This window comes from Pristiophorus japonicus, chromosome 11 (assembly GCF_044704955.1).
Source record: "Pristiophorus japonicus isolate sPriJap1 chromosome 11, sPriJap1.hap1, whole genome shotgun sequence".
NCBI lineage: Eukaryota > Metazoa > Chordata > Chondrichthyes > Pristiophoridae > Pristiophorus > Pristiophorus japonicus.
Window position 1 is genome coordinate 150,388,043 of NC_091987.1, and position 20,552 is coordinate 150,408,594.

The window sequence follows — 20,552 nt, forward strand, 5'->3', positions numbered from 1 at the left end:
TTCTTCCGTGTTTGAAGCTAGCAGGATATCGTCTACATATTGGATGACTGTGGATGACAGGGGAGGTAATTCTTGCAAATGACTTTGTAAAGCCATGTGGAATACCGAAGGAAACCCTGCGGTAACCGGGTCCAAGTATACTGTTGTACTTAGACAGTGAAAGCAAACCACTGTCGAACCTCCGGTGCCAGAGGCACCGACCAAAATCCATTGGCCATATCTATAACCGAGAAATATTTATGTTCCGGCTGGAGGGCATTAAAAATGGTGGAGGGGTCTGCGACCAAAGGAGCTTTTTGATCAATACACTGGTTAGCTTTCCTATAATCGACAGTCAAACGCCAAGTCTCATTAGATTTCTGTATCGGCCACACGGGGCTATTGGAGGAGCTATGCGTTTTAATAAGCACCCCTTGTTTCTCCAATTGCTGAATAACCGGTAAGATTCCCGCGATGGCAGTTGAACTGATGATATACTGTTTAGTGCATGGAGGCTTCATCCCGGTAAATGACGCAGGCTCCAACTTAGAGTAGGCCACAATCGTTCTTATCTTTAGACAATATCGGGTGTTCCTTCAATTCTTCTTTCTTCAAAGTTCGAATTGACCATGTCACCCGACCATCCTCGAAATGCAACGATGAATCTACTTGGATTAGAACGTCCATTCCCAAAAGGGGTTGATCTACTGGGCCTATCCAGACCGGCGTGGTTAGTTCATGTGGACCCAGCCCTATAAGACCGGTTCTCCTTTTAATTTCCATTTTATGGCCCCCAACTCCATAGGCTGTACGTGCCCTACCATCCAACGGCAAAAAGCCTCCATATTGTAGGGGTAAGCATGTTAATTCCGCCCCTGTGTCTAAAAGACAGTTCACATCCTTATCGCCCACCCTCACAGTTATATATAGCCCATCTCCCCTCTGTTGTATTAGTGCGAGGAGGGGGGCCAGGGTGGGCTCTAATCGTTTTTTGCTATCCCAAGTAACTTCTTCTGTTGTTGTATTGTCAGTCGCTTAAATGCTTCTATGAGGTCGTTATCTTGTGACAAGCCTGGTTTGTTGGCTGAATTGTATCCCTGGCTGCGTCCTCTTCTCCGGCCATGACTTTGCTGTTTCGCCCTGCACGTCTTGGCCCAGTGACCTTCTTTCCCACAATAATTACATTTTCCGGGTAATTTTCCGAATGACTGTTTATCGAAATCCTGGGATTTCCATCCCATAGCCTGCACAGCTCGGACTTTAGCTCCCATTACCCTGTCTAATTGGTTACATCGATCCACCAACGCTGCAAAGGTAATTCCTCTACCTTCCCAGTTCGGTAACACTACCTTAAGCATTTTGGACAGTTCTGGCTTTCGAACTGCCACGAAAGTTGCTTTCAGTGGTCCAAACACTTGTCCGCCTATTTCCTCATCCGTATGATTCATACCCGAATGTTCTAGCCACGTGCATCTAAACCGCTCGTCATACTCCAGGACCTCCTCTGTTCCTTTCTGTTGGCAGGCTGCAATTTTTCCCCAGTCTGTCTTAGCTGGACTGAAGGCTTGCAGACAGTGTTTAATCGCCTCCCATCCTGCGTCTAATTCTTGCTCATCCCGTCCCAAAGCTCCTTTTACCTTGTCGTACAATTTTCTTCCTTGTGTTTTTGGCACCATTATGGTCAAAATTTGTACTCCGTCCCAGGGATGAAGTTGATATATATTTCTTAAGCGGTCCAATTGGTCCCACGTTTTCACTCCCCCTTTCTTTGCATTGGGCAACTCCTTGGACCATTTAGCAATTTTCTCTGGGTCTGCCGGATCATGAACTGAGTACTTTTCATACAGCCTTTTTTTCGTTTTTTTGGTTCCGTCCTCATCCGCAGTCTCTTCTGATTTGACTACAAGTCGTTTTTTTTTAACGGGGCAAAACGCACCCCTAATTCTTCATCCTCCGACCCTATACCGTCGGAGGATTCAGAATCCGTATCTATTCCTTGGTCGTGTCTTCGGGTTTGCGCTTTTAATTTATCCAAACATGATTACCCTGGGAATTGACCGATACATTTCTCTTTTCCTTTTATTGTCTCGACCTAATGATTTTTTTTATTCTTTAATTTCACCTTTAAGATCTTTAACTTCCATTTCCAACTTTTCAAGTTCACGCTTTTTCTGCCTCAGTTGTTCACAAACCGCTTGCAATTGGTCCTTTGTACTGGTCAGGTCCCTATCATGGTTGGATAGCGTCATAATCTCATTCCGCTGTCGGATCTGTCTCATAACAGCTCAGGATCATCTGGTTCGTTCTTTATTTTTCATACGGGTTGTTTTTCTCCAGACCATTTGCTTTTTTAATTGCTTACTGTACCTGCATTTAACTTTCAGTGATTGGTGTACAAGGACACCCCGGTCCCTCTGAATACCAACATTTCCCAATCTCTCACCATTTAAAAAAAATACCCTGCTTTTCTATTTTTCCTACCAAAGTGGATAACTTCACATTTCTCCACATTATATTCCATTTGCCATGTTCTTGCCCACTCACTTAGCCTGTCTATATCCCCTTGAAGCCTCTTTGCATCCTCCTGACAACTTACATTCCCACCTAGCTTTGTAACATCAACAAACTTGGATATATTACATTTGGTCCTCTCATCCAAATCATTGATATAGATTGTGAATAGCTGGGGCCCAAGCACCGATCCTTGCGGTACCCCACTAGTTACAGCCTGCCAACTCATTTATTCCTACTCTCTTGTTTTCTGTTCATTAACAAATCCTCAATCTATGCTAGTATATTACCCCAAATCCCATGAGCCCTAACTTTGTTGAATAACCTCTTGTGTGGGACCTTGTCGAATGCCTTCTGAAAATCCAAATACACCACATCCACTGGTCCCCCCCCCTCCCCCTTATCCACCCCTTATCTATTCTGCTAGTTACAATCTCAAAAAACTCTTAACAGATTTGTGAAACATGATTTCCCTTTCATAAATCCCTGTTGACTGCCCAATCCTGTTATTATTTTCTAAGTGCCCTGTTATCACCTCCTTAATAATAGATTCTAGCATTTTTCCTACAATTGATGTCAGGCTAACTGGTCTGCAGTTCCCCATTTTTCTCTCCCTTTCTTAAATAGCGGGGTTACATTAGCTACTTTCCAATCTGCAGAACCATTCAAAAATATATGGTATTTTGGATGATGACAACCAATGCATCCACTATTTCAAACCCTAGGATGTAGGCCATCAGGTCCAGGGGATTTATTGGTTTTCAGTCCCATTAATTTCTCCAGTACTTTTTTTTTTACTAATACTGATTTCTTTCAGTTTCTCATTCTCACTAGACCCTTGGTACTCCACTATTTCCAGGAGGTTTTTTGTGTCTTTTTCCGTGAAGACAGACACAAAGTATTTGTTTAATTTCTCTGCCATTTCCTTATTCCCCATTATAATTTCTCCTGTCTCAGCCTGTAAGGGACCCACATTTACTTTCACTAATCTTTTCCTTTTAACATACCTATAGAAGCTTTTACAGTCTGTCTTTCTGTCTCTCGCTAGTTTACTCTCATATTCTATTTTCCCTTTCTTTATTAATTTTTTGGTCCTCCTTTGCTGAATTCTAAAATACTTCCAATCCTCAGACTCATTACTCTTTTTGGCAACATTATAAACCTCTTCCTTTGATCTAATACTATTTTCAACTTCTCTTATAAATGTTGAATAATATACCACAGAGGTGTAAGGGAAATGGCCACTGAGCCAAAGAGAAAGGGATTAGAAGGGATGATCAAAAGCTTGGCCGAAGAAGTGGGTTTTAAGAAGTGTTTTCAGGGAGGAGAGGGAGGTGGCGTAGCAGAGGGTTAAGATTGGTTTTGTGCAGTGCCTCATCATATCTGTCAGAAATGTCTCAAAACACTTCACATATAGGGCCCAAGTTTCCATAAGAAAAAAAATGGGCGCCCCTCCGAGCTGGGCGCCCGTTTTTCGCGCCACAAAGTGCGCCTAAAAAAATCCTCGGTATTCTCCACCTACTTGCAGGTCCTCTGGCCCTCGGCGCAGCCAGCACTAGCTGTGGGGGGGGCGGAGCCAGGTCCTTGCGCTGAAAACAGTGCCGGGACCTCTGCACATGCGCGCTACAGTGGGCACGCAAGTGCAGTAGCTCCAGGCGCCGAACTGTGTGGGAGGGGCCCGAAGCACGCAGCCCCTAGCCCTGGCCCAATGGTCTCACTGGGGCTGTGTGAATAAGGCTCCTCCCACGGCCAGCTCTTGCTCCCCCCCCGACCAGACCCGACACTCGCTCCCCGCCCCCCCCTGCCTCCAGACCAGACCCGACACCCGCTCCCCCCGCCACCCCCCTGCCTCCGGACCAGACCCGACCCCCGCCACCCCCCTGCCTCCAGACCAGACCCGACACCCGCCACCCCCCTGCCTCCGGACCAGACCCGACCCCCGCCCCCCCCCTGCCTCCGGACCAGACCCGACACCCGCGTCCCCCCCCCCCCCCCGACCGACCCGCGCTCCTGTTCCCGCTCCCCGCCCCCCCGACTGGACCCAACCCGACCCGCGCTCCCGCCCCTCCGACCCGACCACCCCCCCACTGGACCCGACCCGACTCCCGCTCCCGGACTGGATCCGACCTGACATCCCCCCCTCTCCCCCCCTCTCTCTCTCTCTCTCTCTCTCTCTCCCACCCACCTCTCTCCCTCTCTCTCTCTCTCCCCCCTCTCTCTCCCTCTCTCTCTCCCACCCCCTTCTCTCTCTCTCCCACCCCCTCTCTCTCCCTCCCCCCCCTCTCTCTCCCCCCCTCTCTCTCCCCCCCTCTCTCTCCCCCCCTCTCTCTCCCCCTCTCTCTCTCTCTCTCTCTCTCTCTCTCTCTCCCTCTTCCCCCCCCCCCCCGACCCGAACCGAACCTCCCCGACCCAACGCCACCTACCTGTAAATCTGGTGCTGGGGACGGGCCCTGCCTGAAGTCTCGGGCCGGCCAGTTCAGCCTTCGGTCCCGAAAGGCCTGCCTGAAGCACTTTCACACAGGTAGGAAGATGGTTTATTTAATCTTTTCTTTGCTTATAAATGTTTATTCAGGTTGGATTTATTTGTATAATATTTCTACAAGTATAAATAAGGATTTATTATAGAATTTAATGACTTCCCTTCCCCCCCCCCCCCACCTCGTTCTGGACGCCTAATTTGTAACCTGCGCCTGATTTTTTAATGTGTAGAACAGGTTTTTTCAGTTCTACAAAAATCTTCACTTGCTCCATTCTACTTTAGTTTGGAGTACGTTTTCACTGTGGAAACTTTCAAATCAGGCGTCAGTGGCCGGACACGCCCCCTTTTGAAGAAAAAATTCTGTTCCAAAGTAGAACTGTTCTACCTGACTAGAACTGCAGAAAAAAAAATCAGGCGCAAATCATGTGGAAACTTGAGCCCATAATGACTCACTTTGAGTTACTGCAGGCAAAGGTGTCAACCATTTTGTGCGCATCACAATCAGTGAGGTGAACGACCAACTAATTTGTTTATGGTGGTGTTGTCCAGGACAGCGGAGGAACCCTGTGCCCTTTTCATTGTGCCATGGAATCTTCAGTGTCTACCTAAACAGGCAAATGGATCCTCAGTTTAACACATCATTCAAAGGATGGCCCCTCTGACAATGCTGTACTCCCTCAGTACAGCACTTAAGTAGTGGTGCAGATTATATGCTAGAATGGGCCAAGATCCTACAACTTTCTGGCTCAGGGACCAAATTCTACCGCCAAGCCGCAGGAAGGTGTTTTTTATTTAAGTGGCTGACTGATTTGCCGTGAATTTCCAGCAGCCTTGTTCCTATTTAAGGATTTATTGTGTGGTGATGCTTTGACCTGCATTTCTACAGGAACATACGAGGGAGGAGCTGGATGCGTGGAAGATTGTGCGAGTTAGTGAGGACTTCAGGGTTATAGCCCTGGGTCTACCAGTCCCACGATATCCAGGAAACCCCCTAGATCCTCCACTTCGTTCAAGATTTCAGGCCAGAGACATTTATTGCTTGCCTTTTAAGGTATGTTTAACCTACCCATATGATAGTGGATTCAGTGGCTATCATAATGTAAACTTACTGTAGTTTCTATTTTAGGCACAGTTAAGAATGTGATTTATCTAACTTTTAAAATGTAATTCTTTAGTGATGGAATGGATTATTTTAATGCAATAAGCGATTCATAATCTTGATAACTAGTTGAAAGTGGCTTTGTACACTTTGTATGAGAAGAAGCATTGAATTGTTCAGCTGCAGCTCTTTAAACTTGCTGGGCTTGGAGGACTAGGAAACGCTGCTTGATGGATTTAGATCTATTTGGGAACAGCCTTTTTGCACCCATCAGTTCCCCCGGCCTGAGAGAGAACTGGGGCTAAACCCTTACCAGTTTTCAAGTTACAGGGTAGGGCTCGGATGGGGGTGAGGGTAGGAGGGGAGAAGGGTGAGTGTGAGAATGGAGAAGGATGCAGAGAAGAGAAGTGAGGATAGAGGGTGAGAGAAGGATGGGAATGAGGAAGGGTATGGTGTGAAAGATGGAAATAAGAATGGGAGTAAGTGAGATGGGGAGAGAACAAGGGAAGTGAGGATGGGGCATTTAGTAGATGGGAAGAGGGGAAAATGTTTGTGTTGAGGGATCTTGCCATTGGTTAAGTTCAGGTATCTGCGCCTGGTGTTGATGCATTGTGTATGGGGGTCCAGCACCATTTGATGTATGAGGGAGTCTAGCATTTTGTGTCCCAGGAGGGGGTCAGAAGGGGGCAGTCTCAATTTATGTTTAGGGGCCCTCTAATTTAGCGTGTGGGGGGAGGGGTAGAAGATGTTTGTATCGGGGGTTGAGCTTTTTGGGGGTGTTGGAATCTTCAGTGTATTGGGCCTCAAATTTCTACACAAGCTTGTGAGGTTCATACCTGTATATACAGCTCCCAGCTCCAAGAATTGGGACACCCCTGCTCGGGCTCAGATGGGGTTGAGGGTGGGAGGGGAGAAGGCTGAAAGTGAGAATGGATTAGTGTGCAAAAATAAAGCACATGGGGGGGTAATGTATTGACGTGGATGGAGAACTGGTTGGCAGACAGGAAGCAAAGAATGGGAATAAACGGGTCCTTTTCAGAATGGCAGGCAGTGACTAGTGGGGTACCGCAAGGTTCAGTGCTGGGACCCCAGCTATTTACAATATACGTTAATGATTTAGACAAAGGAATTGAATGTAATATCTCCAAGTTTGCAGATGACACTAAGCTGGGTGGCAGTGTGAGCTGTGAGGAGGATGCTTAGAGGCTGCAGGGTGACTTGGACAGGTTAGGTGAGTGGGCAAATGCATGGCAGATGCAGTATAATATGGATAAGTGTGAGGTTATCCACTTTGATGGAAAAACAGAAAGGCAGATTATTAGCTGAATGGCGACAGATTAGTAAAAGGGGAGGTGCAATGAAACCTGGATGTTAGGGTACATCAGTCATTGAAAGTAGGCATGCAGGTACAGCAGGCAGTAAAGAAAGCAAATGGTATGTTGGCCTTCATAGCAAGGAGATTTGAGTATAGGAGCAGGAAGGTCTTGCTGCAGTTGTACAGGGCCTTGATGAGACCACACCTTGAGTATTGTGTGCAGTTTTGGTCTAATCTGAGGAAGGACATTCTTGCTATTGAGGGAGTGCAGCGAAGGTTCACCAGACTGATTCCCGGGATGGCAGGACTGACATATGAAGAAAGACTGGATCGACTAGGCTTATATTCACTTGAATTTAGAAGAATGATAGGGGATCTCATAGAAACATATAAAAATCTGACGGGATTGGACAGGTTAGATACAGGAAGAATGTTCCCGATGTTGGGGAAGTCCAGAACCAGGGGACACAGTCTAAGGATAAGGGGTAAGCCATTTAGGACCGAGATGAGGAGAAACTTTTTCACCCAGAGAGTGGTGAACCTGTGGAATTCTCTACCACAGAAAGTTGTTGAGGCCAGTTCGTTGGACATATTCAAAAGGGAGTTAAAGGGATCAAGGGGTATGGAGAGATGGTAGGAGTGGGGTGCTGAAGTTGCATGATCTGCCATGATCATATTGAATGGTGGTGCAGGCTCGAAGGGCTTAATGGCCTACTCCTGCACTTATTTTCTATGTTTCTATAGACAATGTCTGAGCATCCTCATCCTTGCTATAGCCGTTGTCGCAGTATGAGTCACTGGCTTCAGGCAGGAGGACGGGCTTGTAAAGGTGAAAAATATGCTGATCGGGGAGTGGGAGAGAGTGGTTGTGGGGGTTGGCGAGGTGGGGGGGTGCAGAGAGAGTGATTGTGAGGGTTGGCGAGGTGGCGGAGTGGGGCGGGGCAGGGGGGAGAGTGATTGTGAGGGTTGGCGAGGTGGGGGGAGGAGAGTGGTTGTGAGGGTTGGCGAGGTGGGGGGGAGAGTGGTTGTGAGGGTTGGCGAGGTGGGGAGGAGAGTGATTGTGAGGGTTGGCGAGGTGGGGGGAGGAGAGTGGTTGTGAGGGGTGGTGGAGTGGGGCAGGGTGGGGGGGAAGAGTGATTGTGAGGGTTGGCGAGGTGGGGGGAGGAGAGTGATTGTGAGGGTTGGCGAGGTGGGGGGAGGAGAGTGGTTGTGAGGGGTGGTGGAGTGGGGCAGGGTGGGGGGGAAGAGTGATTGTGAGGGTTGGCGAGGTGGGGGGGAGAGTGATTGTGAGGGTTGGCGAGGTGGGGGGAGGAGAGTGATTGTGAGGGTTGGCGAGGTGGGGGGAGGAGAGTGGTTGTGAGGGGTGGTGGAGTGGGGCAGGGTGGGGGGGAAGAGTGATTGTGAGGGTTGGCGAGGTGGGGGGGAGAGTGATTGTGAGGGTTGGCGAGGTGGGGGGAGGAGAGTGATTGTGAGGGTTGGCGAGGTGGGGGGAGGAGAGTGGTTGTGAGGGGTGGTGGAGTGGGGCAGGGTGGGGGGGAAGAGTGATTGTGAGGGTTGGCGAGGTGGGGGGAGGAGAGTGGTTGTGAGGGGTGGTGGAGTGGGGCAGGGTGGGGGGGAAGAGTGATTGTGAGGGTTGGCGAGGTGGGGGGAGGAGAGTGATTGTGAGGGTTGGCGAGGTGGGGGGAGGAGTGTGTTTGTGAGGGTTGGCGAGGTGGGGGGAAGAGTGATTGTGAGGGTTGGCGAGGTGGGGGGAGGAGAGTGATTGTGAGGGTTGGCGAGGTGGGGGGAGGAGAGTGTTTGTGAGGGTTGGCGAGGTGGAATTTGCAGCTTGAAGGAATCCCAAGTCACCTCGAGGATTGCTGTTCTATTTTCCACTCCTTTTTACTTTATTGACTCTGTTAATTTTTATTACTTTGCCAGGACCAGTTGACAGTTTTGTATGCTATCGGACCAAATGTACCCTCTGAAAGGTATGGGTGTTTAATGATATCTTAGCTGTTAAGCTATCTATTAAGTTACAAAGTCACAAAGACACAAACCAGATGAGCAAACCTGTTAGTTAGGCTGGGTGTATCTCTCTCTCCCTCTCTCAATTGTCTCTCTCTCCCTATTTATACATCTGCTATTGTTTCTTTCTTTCCGATTTTATTGCCCACATGTTTGGCTGCCTGTCTGTTTGCTCCTCAACCCTCCTTTAGAGTGCTTGTTAAATTTTGATAGATCTATCCCCACTTTCGAATCACTGATATGGATCAGAGTAGGGAAGGTCCCAGCACTGAGCCCTGGTGCACCCAGCTAGTCACTTCCCGCTACACCCAACACAGCTCCATGCATGACCACCTGGTCTCTCGTGATGCAGCCCGTTGCTAATACCCTTCGTTAATTGCTCACCTATTCCATGCTTTGCTGCCTAATGGATGAGCCTCCTATGTGGCACTGCTGAAGTTTAGATATACACTCTCCATGGAGTTGCCTTTCTCAACCAGCTTTAACACCTCCTTAAAGCATTCTAGCAGGTTTATCCAGTATCATTCCCCCCACCCTCAATAAAGCTGTGCTATCTTGCTCTGATGACTTAACACTTCAAGGGATTTTCAGCTTTGCTGATTTCAGGGCGGTAATGGCGGCGGGGCGGTAAAGTTAGCGCCCGGGAACAGTTTGCACCTCAGTCAGCAAAATTGGGCAGCTGGGCCCTGAGTGTGGGGCGGAGTGCTAAGGGAGGCGTTGTACACCTCTCTTGAAAAACCTGAAAAAATATCCTACAAAAACATTGCCCACGCCACCCAAACATAAATCGCAAAATAATTAAAATAAAAATCACACTTGCCTTAGGTCGGCATTACTTGCCTCTCCGCAGTCGGTATAGGTTGGACCCGTCCGCATTTACAGGTGGTCACTGCGGGGCGCGCAGCGGGGTGTGTGGGTCGGGTGGGAGTCAAAGAGCACGCCGGTGCCGCAACCAGGGGTGTTGCACACCAGCGCAGCTCTTCTGGGCGGTGCTGCTCCATGCCGCCGCAAAACCTTCCCCGTAACCCCCCGCGGGCGCTGGAGGCTGACCGCCCAGCCAAAGAGCTCACCGCCGCCGTTGCAGCCGCTCCGGGGCAAAAAACAGAGTGGAAAATCCGCCCCCAGGTGTTTCACAATACCCCTTTGGAGGATCGACCTCGAACATGTTGCCCACAACAGATGTGAGACTTTTCCTTGTCTCCAATCCTTTGGTGCAACTCCTGATTCTGGTGCCCCCCATAAAGATTGCTGTAAGGACATGATCAATTTCATTGGCCATTTCTTGACATGCCCTTGTGTGCGAGCTATCTACCCTGGGTCCTTATCAGTAACGGTTGCTGTACTTAATAATTCCTACGTGTTTCCTCAGAAAATCAGCTCTTGCTTTGTGGCAAAGAATCAGGGAAGTCTTCTGTGCACACGGGTACAAGAAAGTCCTCAGAATTACATAGAATTGCTTAGAAGTTAAAGCACACAAACCAGTAGTTCAGTCCAACTGGTGTACGCCAGCGTTTGTACTTTACACGAGCCGTCTCCCACCCTACTTCATCTAACCCTCATTTACCATTTCTGAACTGCCCAATGCCACCTCCCATTGATGTCCTTCTAAGGCCCTGTTACTTTTATTTATTCTCTGTTTACTTCTGGTCTGCTTATGGAAACCTTTTATATATTTTGTTTTATTCCTACAATCCCAATCTAATTTTCTATATTTTCTTTCTAATTAGTGTATTGTAACTGTCTGTACCCGATCCTTGTACTCTTGTCTATCACTGAGCCTGAAGATCTGTACTGGAGCAGTAGCCTCTTTTACAGCAGCAACAAAAACACGGATTTATATAGCACCTTTCATGTAGTAATACGTCCCAAGGCACTTCACAGGAGCGGTATCAAACACAATTTGACACCAAGCCACATAGGAGATATTAGGGCAGATGGTCAAAGAGCTAGGTTTTAAGGGGGGTCTTAAAGGAGGATAGAGAGGTTTAGGGATGGAATTCCAAAGCTTAGGAGTTAGGCAGCTGAAGGCACGGCCACCAATGGTTGAGTGATTAAAATTGAGGATGCACAAGAGGCTAAAATTGGAGGAGCACAGAGATCTCGGAGGGTTAATCATAGAATCATAGAAATTTACTGCACGGAAGGAGGCCACTTCGGCCCATTGTGTCCATGCCGGCCGACAAAGAGCTATCCAGCCTTTTAGGGTTGTAGGGCTGGAGGAGGTGACAGAGATGGGGAGTGGTGAGGCCATGGAGGAATTTGAAAACCAGGATGAGAATTTTTAAATCGAGGTGTTGCTTAACCCGGAGCCAATGTTGGTCAGCGCCATTGCATTGCCCCCTTGTTGCCCATGTACGTTCCTCTAATTTCCTGTGTGTTTCTTACCCTGTACTAGACATTGACTGAGTATTGTGCACTATAAAGAAGGCCACTGCTCCAAGCTTTGTTCCCCTCTCAATCTATTCCAGTCCAGCTCCACTCATTGTTTCTTCAGTCCCACATTTCCTGACATTTAATATGGAGAAGTTTATTGGAATTCAGAAGAATGAGAGGTGATCTTATCAAAACGTATAAGATTATGAGGGGGCTTGACAAGGTGGATGCAGAGAGGATGTTTCCACTGATGGGGGGAGACTAGAACTAGAGGGCATGATCTTAGAATAAGGGGCTGCCCATTTAAAACTGAGATGAGGAGGAACTTCTCTCAAAGGGTTGTAAATCTGTGGAATTCGCTGCCTCAGAGAGCTGTGGAAGCTTGGGCATTGCATAAATTTAAGACAGAAATAGACAGTTTGTTAACCGATAAGGGAATAAGGGGTTATGGGGAGCGGGCAGGGAAGTGGAGCTGAGTCCATGATCGGCCATGATAGTATTCACTGGCGGAGCAGGCTCGAGGGGCCTACTCCTGCTCCTATTTCTTATGTGATTATCCAAGAACGACAAATCAGAATACCTTCTTCATAGTGCGAGACCAGGAGCTGTGGAGGAGCGAAGGGATTTAGGTGTCCATGCAGACACATCACCAAAATCTAGTGCTCGGGTACAACAAAAAAGCCTGATGGAATGTTGGCCTTTATTCCAAGGAGGCTGGAATAGAAAAGTGAGGAAGTGATGCTTTAGTTGTACAGAGCCGTGCTCAGACCTATCTGCATACTACCTTCAGTTCTGGGCATCGAACCTCAGGAAGGATATATTGGCCTTGGAGGGGGTGCAGTGCAGATTCACCAGAATGATACCAGGGTTAAAAGGGTTAAATTATGAGGACTTAGGTTGTATGCCCTTGAGTTTAGAAGCTTGAGGGTCGCTCTAATCAAAATGTTTAAAATGATAAAGGGATTTGATAAGGTAGACAGAGAGAAAGTATTTCCTGTTCCCCGTGCCGTTAAATTTAAAATCTTCATCCTTGTCTTCAGATCTCTCTGTGGCCTTGCACAGCTTTATCTTCGCATTGCCCTGCCGCCTTGTGTCCTCTCTGGCCTCCTGTGCCTCCCCTGTCCCTCGCTTCGCCCCATCATTGCGGGCAGAGCTTGTCGCCACCTCGACCAACTCATAAACCTCTCCACTTCTCCAACTTGAAAATCTTTTTTTTTAAATCCATCTCTTTGACCAAGGTTCCAGTCACTTCTCTTAACTCTGCCACCTTGGCTCGACATCCGTTCCATTTCATTTTGCTCTCTCTGAAGCCTCTTGGCATGATTTTCTAGGTTAAAGCCATTATCTGAATGAAAGTTGCTTATCCATTGTGCAGTTATGCAATTCTATTTACAGTGTGCTCTAGAAACATAGAAAATAGGTGCAGGAGTAGGCCATTTGGCTCTTCGAGCCTGCATGACCATTCAATATGATCATGGCTGATCATGCAACTTTAGTGCCCCATTCCTGCCTTCTCTCTATACCCCTTGATCCTTTAGCCCTAAGGGCCACATCTAACTCCCTTTTGAATATATCTAACGAATTGGCTTCAACAACTTTCTGTAGTAGAGAATTCCACAGGTTCACAATTCTCTGAGTGAAGAAGTTTTTCCTCATCCCGGTCCTAAATGGCTTACCCCTTATCCCTAGACCGTGACCCCTGGTTCTGGACTTCCTCAACATCGGGAACATTCTTCCTGCAACTAACCTGTCCAATCCCGTCAGAATTTTATATGTTTCGATGAGATTCCCTCTCATTCTTCTAAATTCCAATGAATATAAGCCTACTCGATCCAGTCTTTCTTCATATGTCAGTCTCGCCATCCCGGGAATAAGTCTGCATTCGAGTGAACCTTCGCTGCACTCCCTCAATAGCAAGAGTGTCTTTCCTCAGATTAGAAGACCAAAACGGCACACAATACTCAAGGTGTGGTCTCACCAAGGCCCTGTACAACTGCAGTAAAACCTCCCTGCTCCTATACTCAAATCCCCTCGCTATGAAGGCCAACATGCCATTTGCTTTCTTAATCACCTGCTGTACCTGCATGCCAACCTTCAATGACTGATGTACCATGACACCCAGGTCTCATTGCACCTCCACTTTTCCTAATCTGTCACTATTTAGATAATAATTTGCCTTCCTGTTTTTGCCACCAAAGTGGATAACCTCACACTTATCCACATTATACTGCATCTGCCGTGCATTTGCCCACTCACCTAACCTGTCCAAGTCCCCCTGCAGCCTCCTAGCATCCTCCTCACAGCTCACACTCTAAAAACATGCAGCCGTGTCATTGGGTACACTTCATTTCAGGATGTATTTGGTTCTTGTATTCCTTTCCATTTCGTTTGTGTGCCCGTTTGCTTAACGAACGGAGTGTTGATAGTTTAAGGGAGATGTTATGAACTTGCACGCTGTGAATCGGGAATGCATGTTAGGAGTTCTGGCACTGAGTTCATTGCCCAGTTATCCACCTGCACGGAAAATCATGCTGGGCACATTGACTTCCAACCCTGAAATCCCAATATCTGCTCCGGGTGCGTAACATTGCATGCCTAGAGTGTTGGTTTGAAATTTACCCTCACTTCAGAAGAGGGGGAAAGATTATTTTGCGTTATGTTGTGTTATTTCAGCAGAGTGGGAGTTTAATTTTCAAAACTCAGAGACCATCAGTGTGTAAGGAAACGGAAACTTACAGCCGTTGGAATTGTGCAGCTTAATAACTAAAGTATTCTTCCTGCTTTACCAGAGTATCTCGGATGTTATCCTTTGCAACGACCCTCTGTTCTCAAGAGTCCACAACTCTTGGTCTGCCTGAGTTCCCTGTGGATAACTTACCAGCTCTCATTAAAATCATGGTATGTACATTGAGAGCAGAGCGATAGAATGAGTTTAGTTGCAAAGACAGTTTAAGTAACATGCTGTTCTCTGACCAGGAAGCGTTTCCCACGATGTCTGCCCAGCAACTGCTCCATCGACTTTATCCGTATGATTTAATGCTCGGGAAAGAGGGACGAACTGGAGTGGAGGACGTATTGAAAGTAAGTAGGAACCATTGTGAAAGCGAAGCCCTCGTTATTGGGATTAGTTCGCTGAGCAATTGGTCTCTGATTGCCCATTTAGACCAGCACTCCACAGAGAATAGCTGAGCAGTGGCCTTAAAGGGACAGGCTAGGTTAGCAGCTAAACATCTTAGCTCTGCTGTAGACTGCAGACAATGCCTGATTTAAAAAAAAAATACTTTGCACTGTTAGTTAAATGTAACCGGCCACCATGATCAAATATTTAAATTAAAAAATAACAATTTCTGTTGTTAAGGTAAACCTTCTTATGCACAGAAGTGATCCAATGCTCCAATGTGCTGTGCTGTGCCATGCAGCAGTACGGTATGGGTATGTACCCATGGTTCCCCCGGGTCGAGAGCTCTCGTTCAGATCATGGGAGGGAATGCAAATAAACGGATAAGTGGTTGCGGATCCCCCCGTGGCCAGCTCGAGATATGGGCACAATCACGTCTCGCACATTTCAGGGGAGTGGAGAAAAATGAGAAAAACAGAGCAAAGTATTCCATGGAAACAGAAATACACAAAGTAGCAGCGAGAAAAATATATGCCTTGATGGCTGCAAGTATTTACAAATCAACTCATTGCTGTCGCTTGGATAGGATGTAAAACTTCTTGGCGTATAAGATCCCGGGACACTTACTTGAAGCAGAGCAGAGGAGTTCCCGCCCCGATGTCCTGGTCAATACTTAACCCTCAACCAATATCACTAGAACTGATCATCTGATTTATGATCTCATCGTTTGTGGGACCTTGCTGTGCACAAATTGAAAGAAAAAAATGAAAGACTTGGATTTATATAGCACCTTTCATGACCACCGGACATCTCAAAGCGCTTTACAGCCAATAAAGTCCTTTTGGAGTGTAGTTACTGTTGTAATGTGGAATTGCTACAAGTTTACCGATATTACAATTAAAACTATGCTTCAGAATATTTAATCAGCTGTGAAGCACTTTGGCCGAGGCCATGAAAAGTGCTGTAAGAATGCAAGCTCGCTCTGCCTTTCGTTTCTCCAGGTGTATTTGTGGATAGCAACAATGTTCGCTCATCCGTCTTGACATAGCCAGAAAACTGAAATTCACAGTGCGGTGTGATAGTGCTATAAAAGTGAAATTATATAACACACAATCTGGAGTGCGCTACAAACCAGTAGCACCTTAAGCAGCTGAGATGATATCAGCAGTTCACCAATGACATGTCAAACCTGTGATAAGTTAATGCGTTGGAACACACTCCCGAGTGTGGAGGCCTGTCGTTTGTAGAAACAGTGATTACTTTCTTTTTGACTGGGTTCAGTTGATTTTTGATGTCGGACGGTAATGAAAAGCAGGCTCTTTCAGTGTCACTGAATTAAACACCTTGCAAGCAATTATACCTGGATTTTATTTTTCTGGCTGATACACATGTAGTTTCTGTGCATTGTAAAGTCATAACATGATGCTCCTCAGCAGCCTAAGCAAATTATGAGAGGATAATGCCTTTCATACAACAACAACATGCATTTATATAGTGCCTTTTCTGTAGTAAAACATTCCAAGGCTCTTCAGAGAAGCGTTATCAAACACAATTTGACACTGAGCCACATAAGGGAAGTCTTGCTGCAGCTATACAGGGTATTGGTGAGGCCACACCTGGAATACTGCGTCCAGTTTTGGTTTCCATATTTACGAAAGGATATACTTGCTTTGGAGGCAGTTCAGAGACGGTTCACTAGGTTGATTCCAGGGATGGGGGGTTAATTTATGAGGAAAGGTTGAGTAGGTTGGGCCTCTATTCATTGGAATTCAGAAGAATGAGAGATAATCTTATCGAAACGTATAAGATTATGAGGGGGCTTAACAAGGTGGATGCAGAGAGGATATTTCCACTGATAGGGGAGACTAGAACTAGAGGGCATAATCTTAGAATAAGGGGCCGCCCATTTAAAACAGAGATGAGGAGAAATTTCTTCTCTCTGAGGGTTGTGGATCTGTGGAATTCGCTGCCTGAGAGAGCTGTGGAAGCTGGGACATGGAATAAATTTAAGACAGAAATAAACGGTTCCTTAATCGTTAAGGGAATAAGGGGTTATGGGGAGCGGGCAGGGAAGTGGATCATGATTGGATCAGCCATGATCGTATTAAATGGTAGAGCAGGCTCGAGGGGCTGTATGGCCTACTCCTGCTCCTATTTCTTATGTTCTTATGTTCTTATAAGGAGATATTAGGACAGGGGCTTGGTCAAAGTGGTGGGTTTTAAAGAGTGTATTAAAGGAGTAGAGCGACGCGGAGAGGTTTAGGGAGGGAATTCCAGAGTGTAGAGCCTAGGTAGCTGAGGGCACAGCTGCCAATATTTCAGCAATGAAAATTGGGGACGCACAAGAGACCAGAATTATTACAATGTTTGGGTAAACTCAGCACAGTACGGTGCTTGAAGGAAACACGGATTGGAGATTGGAGTTCCGGCTGCAACACAGTTCTGGTGATTCTCCATCCCCTGTTCCCTTCCGGTATGATTCCTTATAGGAGCGTGGGATTTCTTCATTTAACTTTATCCTGTGTGTAGATACTGGAAATTCTCAGTGCTAACTCCAAAATAATTGCCTGCCAACTAATTTACTTTCATCTGTTTAATATTTAAGTAACCCTAGAAGAAGAAGAATAAAGAGTTGCGTTTATAAAGCACATTTAACATTCTTCGGATAGCCCAATGTGCTGCACAGTCCATTAATTAGTTTTGAAGCGCAGTCACTGCTGCAGCGTGGACAAACAGGTAGCTAATTTGTGCACAGCAAGGTCCCAGAAACATTAGTGAGATGACTGACCAGATAATCTTTTCTGGGTGTTGGTTGAGGGATGAATGTTGTTGGGTTTTGGTCATATTGTCATGTATCCCTTTGCCCTTATGTGGAGGTATTATCGGATATTAGCGCTGAAATTCTGGTCAGAGGCTTCTTTCAAACGACGCCTCCGAACGGAGAATTTTCACGAATTTACCTGGTGGTCCCGGAGGTGCCTCGGATTCTGTTGGGGAGGCCTTCCCTTCCCTTCCTGCACTGTGAAGCGTGCTCCCTTCCTCCAGGTTCCCACGCAGAAGGTGCAGTCACGTGTGACTGCTCAACCAATCAGGTACAGTATTCCACAGCTTTCTCATTAATAGCAATAGGAACTCCGTATCTCGGAGTTCTCTTTGCTATTAACGAGGGGGAAAAAAAACCACACTAAATACCATCATAAAAAATAAAAAACACACCTCAAGTAATTAAAATTAATTGAAATTAAAGTTAATAAATGTCTTAGAAAAAAATATATTTTTCCGATTTTTAAAAAAAGTTTTGTAATTAGGGTTACAAATAAAATTAGCTTAATGGGCAGTGTTTTTAAACATAAAAATTGGTTTTAAAATTTTATTTTTACATGTTTTTATTATGTTTTAAAATTCTTACGCTGGTAAAATTAGGTTGTGTGCCTGCTTTTACCAGGCACAAGAGTTTTCAGGACATTTGCTGGGCAAGAGATGGGTGAATACCACAATCTTCCCCGTGGGAATGTCCTGGCTGTGGGGATACGGACGATCTGTCAAGCCAGAGCTTGACAGATCAGAAAACCAGCTTCTGCGATGCCTTCCCTGGTCCGTACACATTCCGAATGGACCTGGGGAAGCCGGGATTTCTGCCCCATTATCATACATCCTTTAGGTCTTGTACAAGTTTGAGGACGATGAAACATTGAAACAGCTGATTAACTTGTTAAAACAAGTCAATGAGATAATGAAACACAACACCATACATACAGTGCATCTGAGATATAGGTATAGATTATAGCTCACATATTAAGGACACCTCAGCAGATCTTGACTGCTTATGCTAGTCGCAGCAAGACTTGGTCTTTTCCGTCGAACAGGCATATAGGGTCTCATCTGAAAGACAGCACCTCTGTCGATACCGCACTCCCTTAGTATTGCGCTGAAGTGTCGGTCTGGATTATGGACCTGTTGCGGAGCTTGAAACGACAATGTTTTGAATCAGAAGCAAGAGCAGTTCTAACTAATCAAGCTGAAGCTGTGTCAGCAGATCCTTGCATAGACCCATGTATTTATCCAATTGAGCAAACGCCCAGGAGTGCTACAGCATCAGGAAATTCCACTCTTCACATTACTGTCACTGAGATTGTTTAGAGATTGATTTTTATTTAAAGTAAATACATATTTAAAAATAACCTGGTGATTGATCCCCGAACACATCACTGCTGTTCCCAGTTATGATATGTGTGCAATGTATACCAAAACCTTCTCCTTCAACACACAGTTTGTCATTGTAACATTGATGAATTCAACAACAACAACTTTGATTTATATAGCGCTTTAAATTCATAAAACGTCCCAAGGTGCTTCACAGCAGTATTATAAGACAAAACAAATAAATTTGACACCGATCCACATAAGAAAAAATTAGGGCAGATGACAAAAAGCTTGGTCAAAGAGGTAGGTTTTAAGGAGCGTCTTAAAGGAGGAAAGAGAGGCAGAGAGGTTTATGGAGGGAGTTACCAGAGCTTAGGCCCAGGCAGCTGCAAGCACGGCTACTGATGGTTGAGCGATTATAAACAGGAATGTTCAAGAGGCCAGAATTTGAGGAGCGCAGACATCTTGTGGGGTTGTGAGGCTGCAGGAGATTACAGAGATAGGGAGGGACGAGGCCATGGAGGGATTTGAAAACAAGGAGGGGAATTTTGAAATTGAGCTGTTGCTTAACCGGGAGCCAATGTAGGTAAATTCACCAGATAATTCTGTGTTTTGGTTCCCCTTTGAAGTGATGTTTTCAGTACTTTGTATTGCTCTACATTGAGTACATTGTCTGCACAATATCTGGAGTTTCTTGCACTCCACCCGGTGTGTGTGTGTTTTATTGTCTATGGCTTTGTCTCTATCAGACAACTGCAAAGATTCATGTCTGTGCCATTGGCCTTCTCCCAGACCTTGGCCATTGGTCCCTTTGGCTGATCACCAGGGGGTGTGAGGAGCCACTCAGCCAGTGGAACTCCCATCTGATTCTCCTTGTGGGGAAGATGCTGCAGTTTCACCTGGTGCCTCTCTGCTCAGCTGAGCCCAGATCGTCACCAAGTGGCCTGTAACCTTCCGTCTCTCTGGGACTGGAGTCCCAAATAACCACCTTGCATTTGCATAATGCACGGCATCAGTGTGCTAACCTCCAGCTGAGTTTTTTGAGCACCTTGCAGGATTCTTCATCATCATCATAGGTAGTCCCTCGGAATCAAGGAAGACTTGCTTCCACTCTTAAAATGAGTCCTTAGGTGGCTGAACAGTCCAATACGAGAACCACAGTCCCTGTCACAGGTGGGACACATAGTCGTTGAGGGAAGGGGAGCGTGGGACAGGTTTGCTGCACGCTCTTTCCGCTGCCTGCACTTGATTTCTGCATGCTCTCGGCGATGAGACTCGAGGTGCTCAGCGCCCTCCCAGATGCACTTCCTCCACTTAGGGCGGTCTTTGGCCAGGGATTCCCAGGTGTCAGTGGGGATGTTGCACTTTATCAGGGAGGCTTTGAGGGTGTCCTTGTAACGTTTCCTCTGCCCACCTTTGGCTCGTTTGCCGTGAAGGAGTTCCGAGTAGAGCACTTGCTTTGGGAGTCTCGTGTCTAGCATGCGGAAAATGTGGCCTGTTAATATTTTATATCGGGAGTTTTCTCGGG

General features: G+C 46.5%; 1 protein-coding gene across 2 annotated transcripts in view; it reads left to right on the top strand.

Moving 5' to 3' along the window:
• The window catches only part of vwa8 (von Willebrand factor A domain containing 8), a 463,584-nt gene that overhangs the window by 107,102 nt on the left and 335,930 nt on the right, over window positions 1-20,552 (top strand). For both annotated transcript variants that reach the window (XR_011595909.1, XM_070894160.1), the window contains exons 6-9: window positions 5,856-6,020; window positions 9,304-9,353; window positions 14,553-14,661; window positions 14,740-14,844. Coding sequence is in view for 1 of the 2 variants with exons in the window: in XM_070894160.1 (XP_070750261.1) it covers window positions 5,856-6,020; window positions 9,304-9,353; window positions 14,553-14,661; window positions 14,740-14,844 (429 nt within the window). In the remaining variant the exon portion in view is untranslated. The remainder of the gene's footprint in view (window positions 1-5,855; window positions 6,021-9,303; window positions 9,354-14,552; window positions 14,662-14,739; window positions 14,845-20,552) is intronic.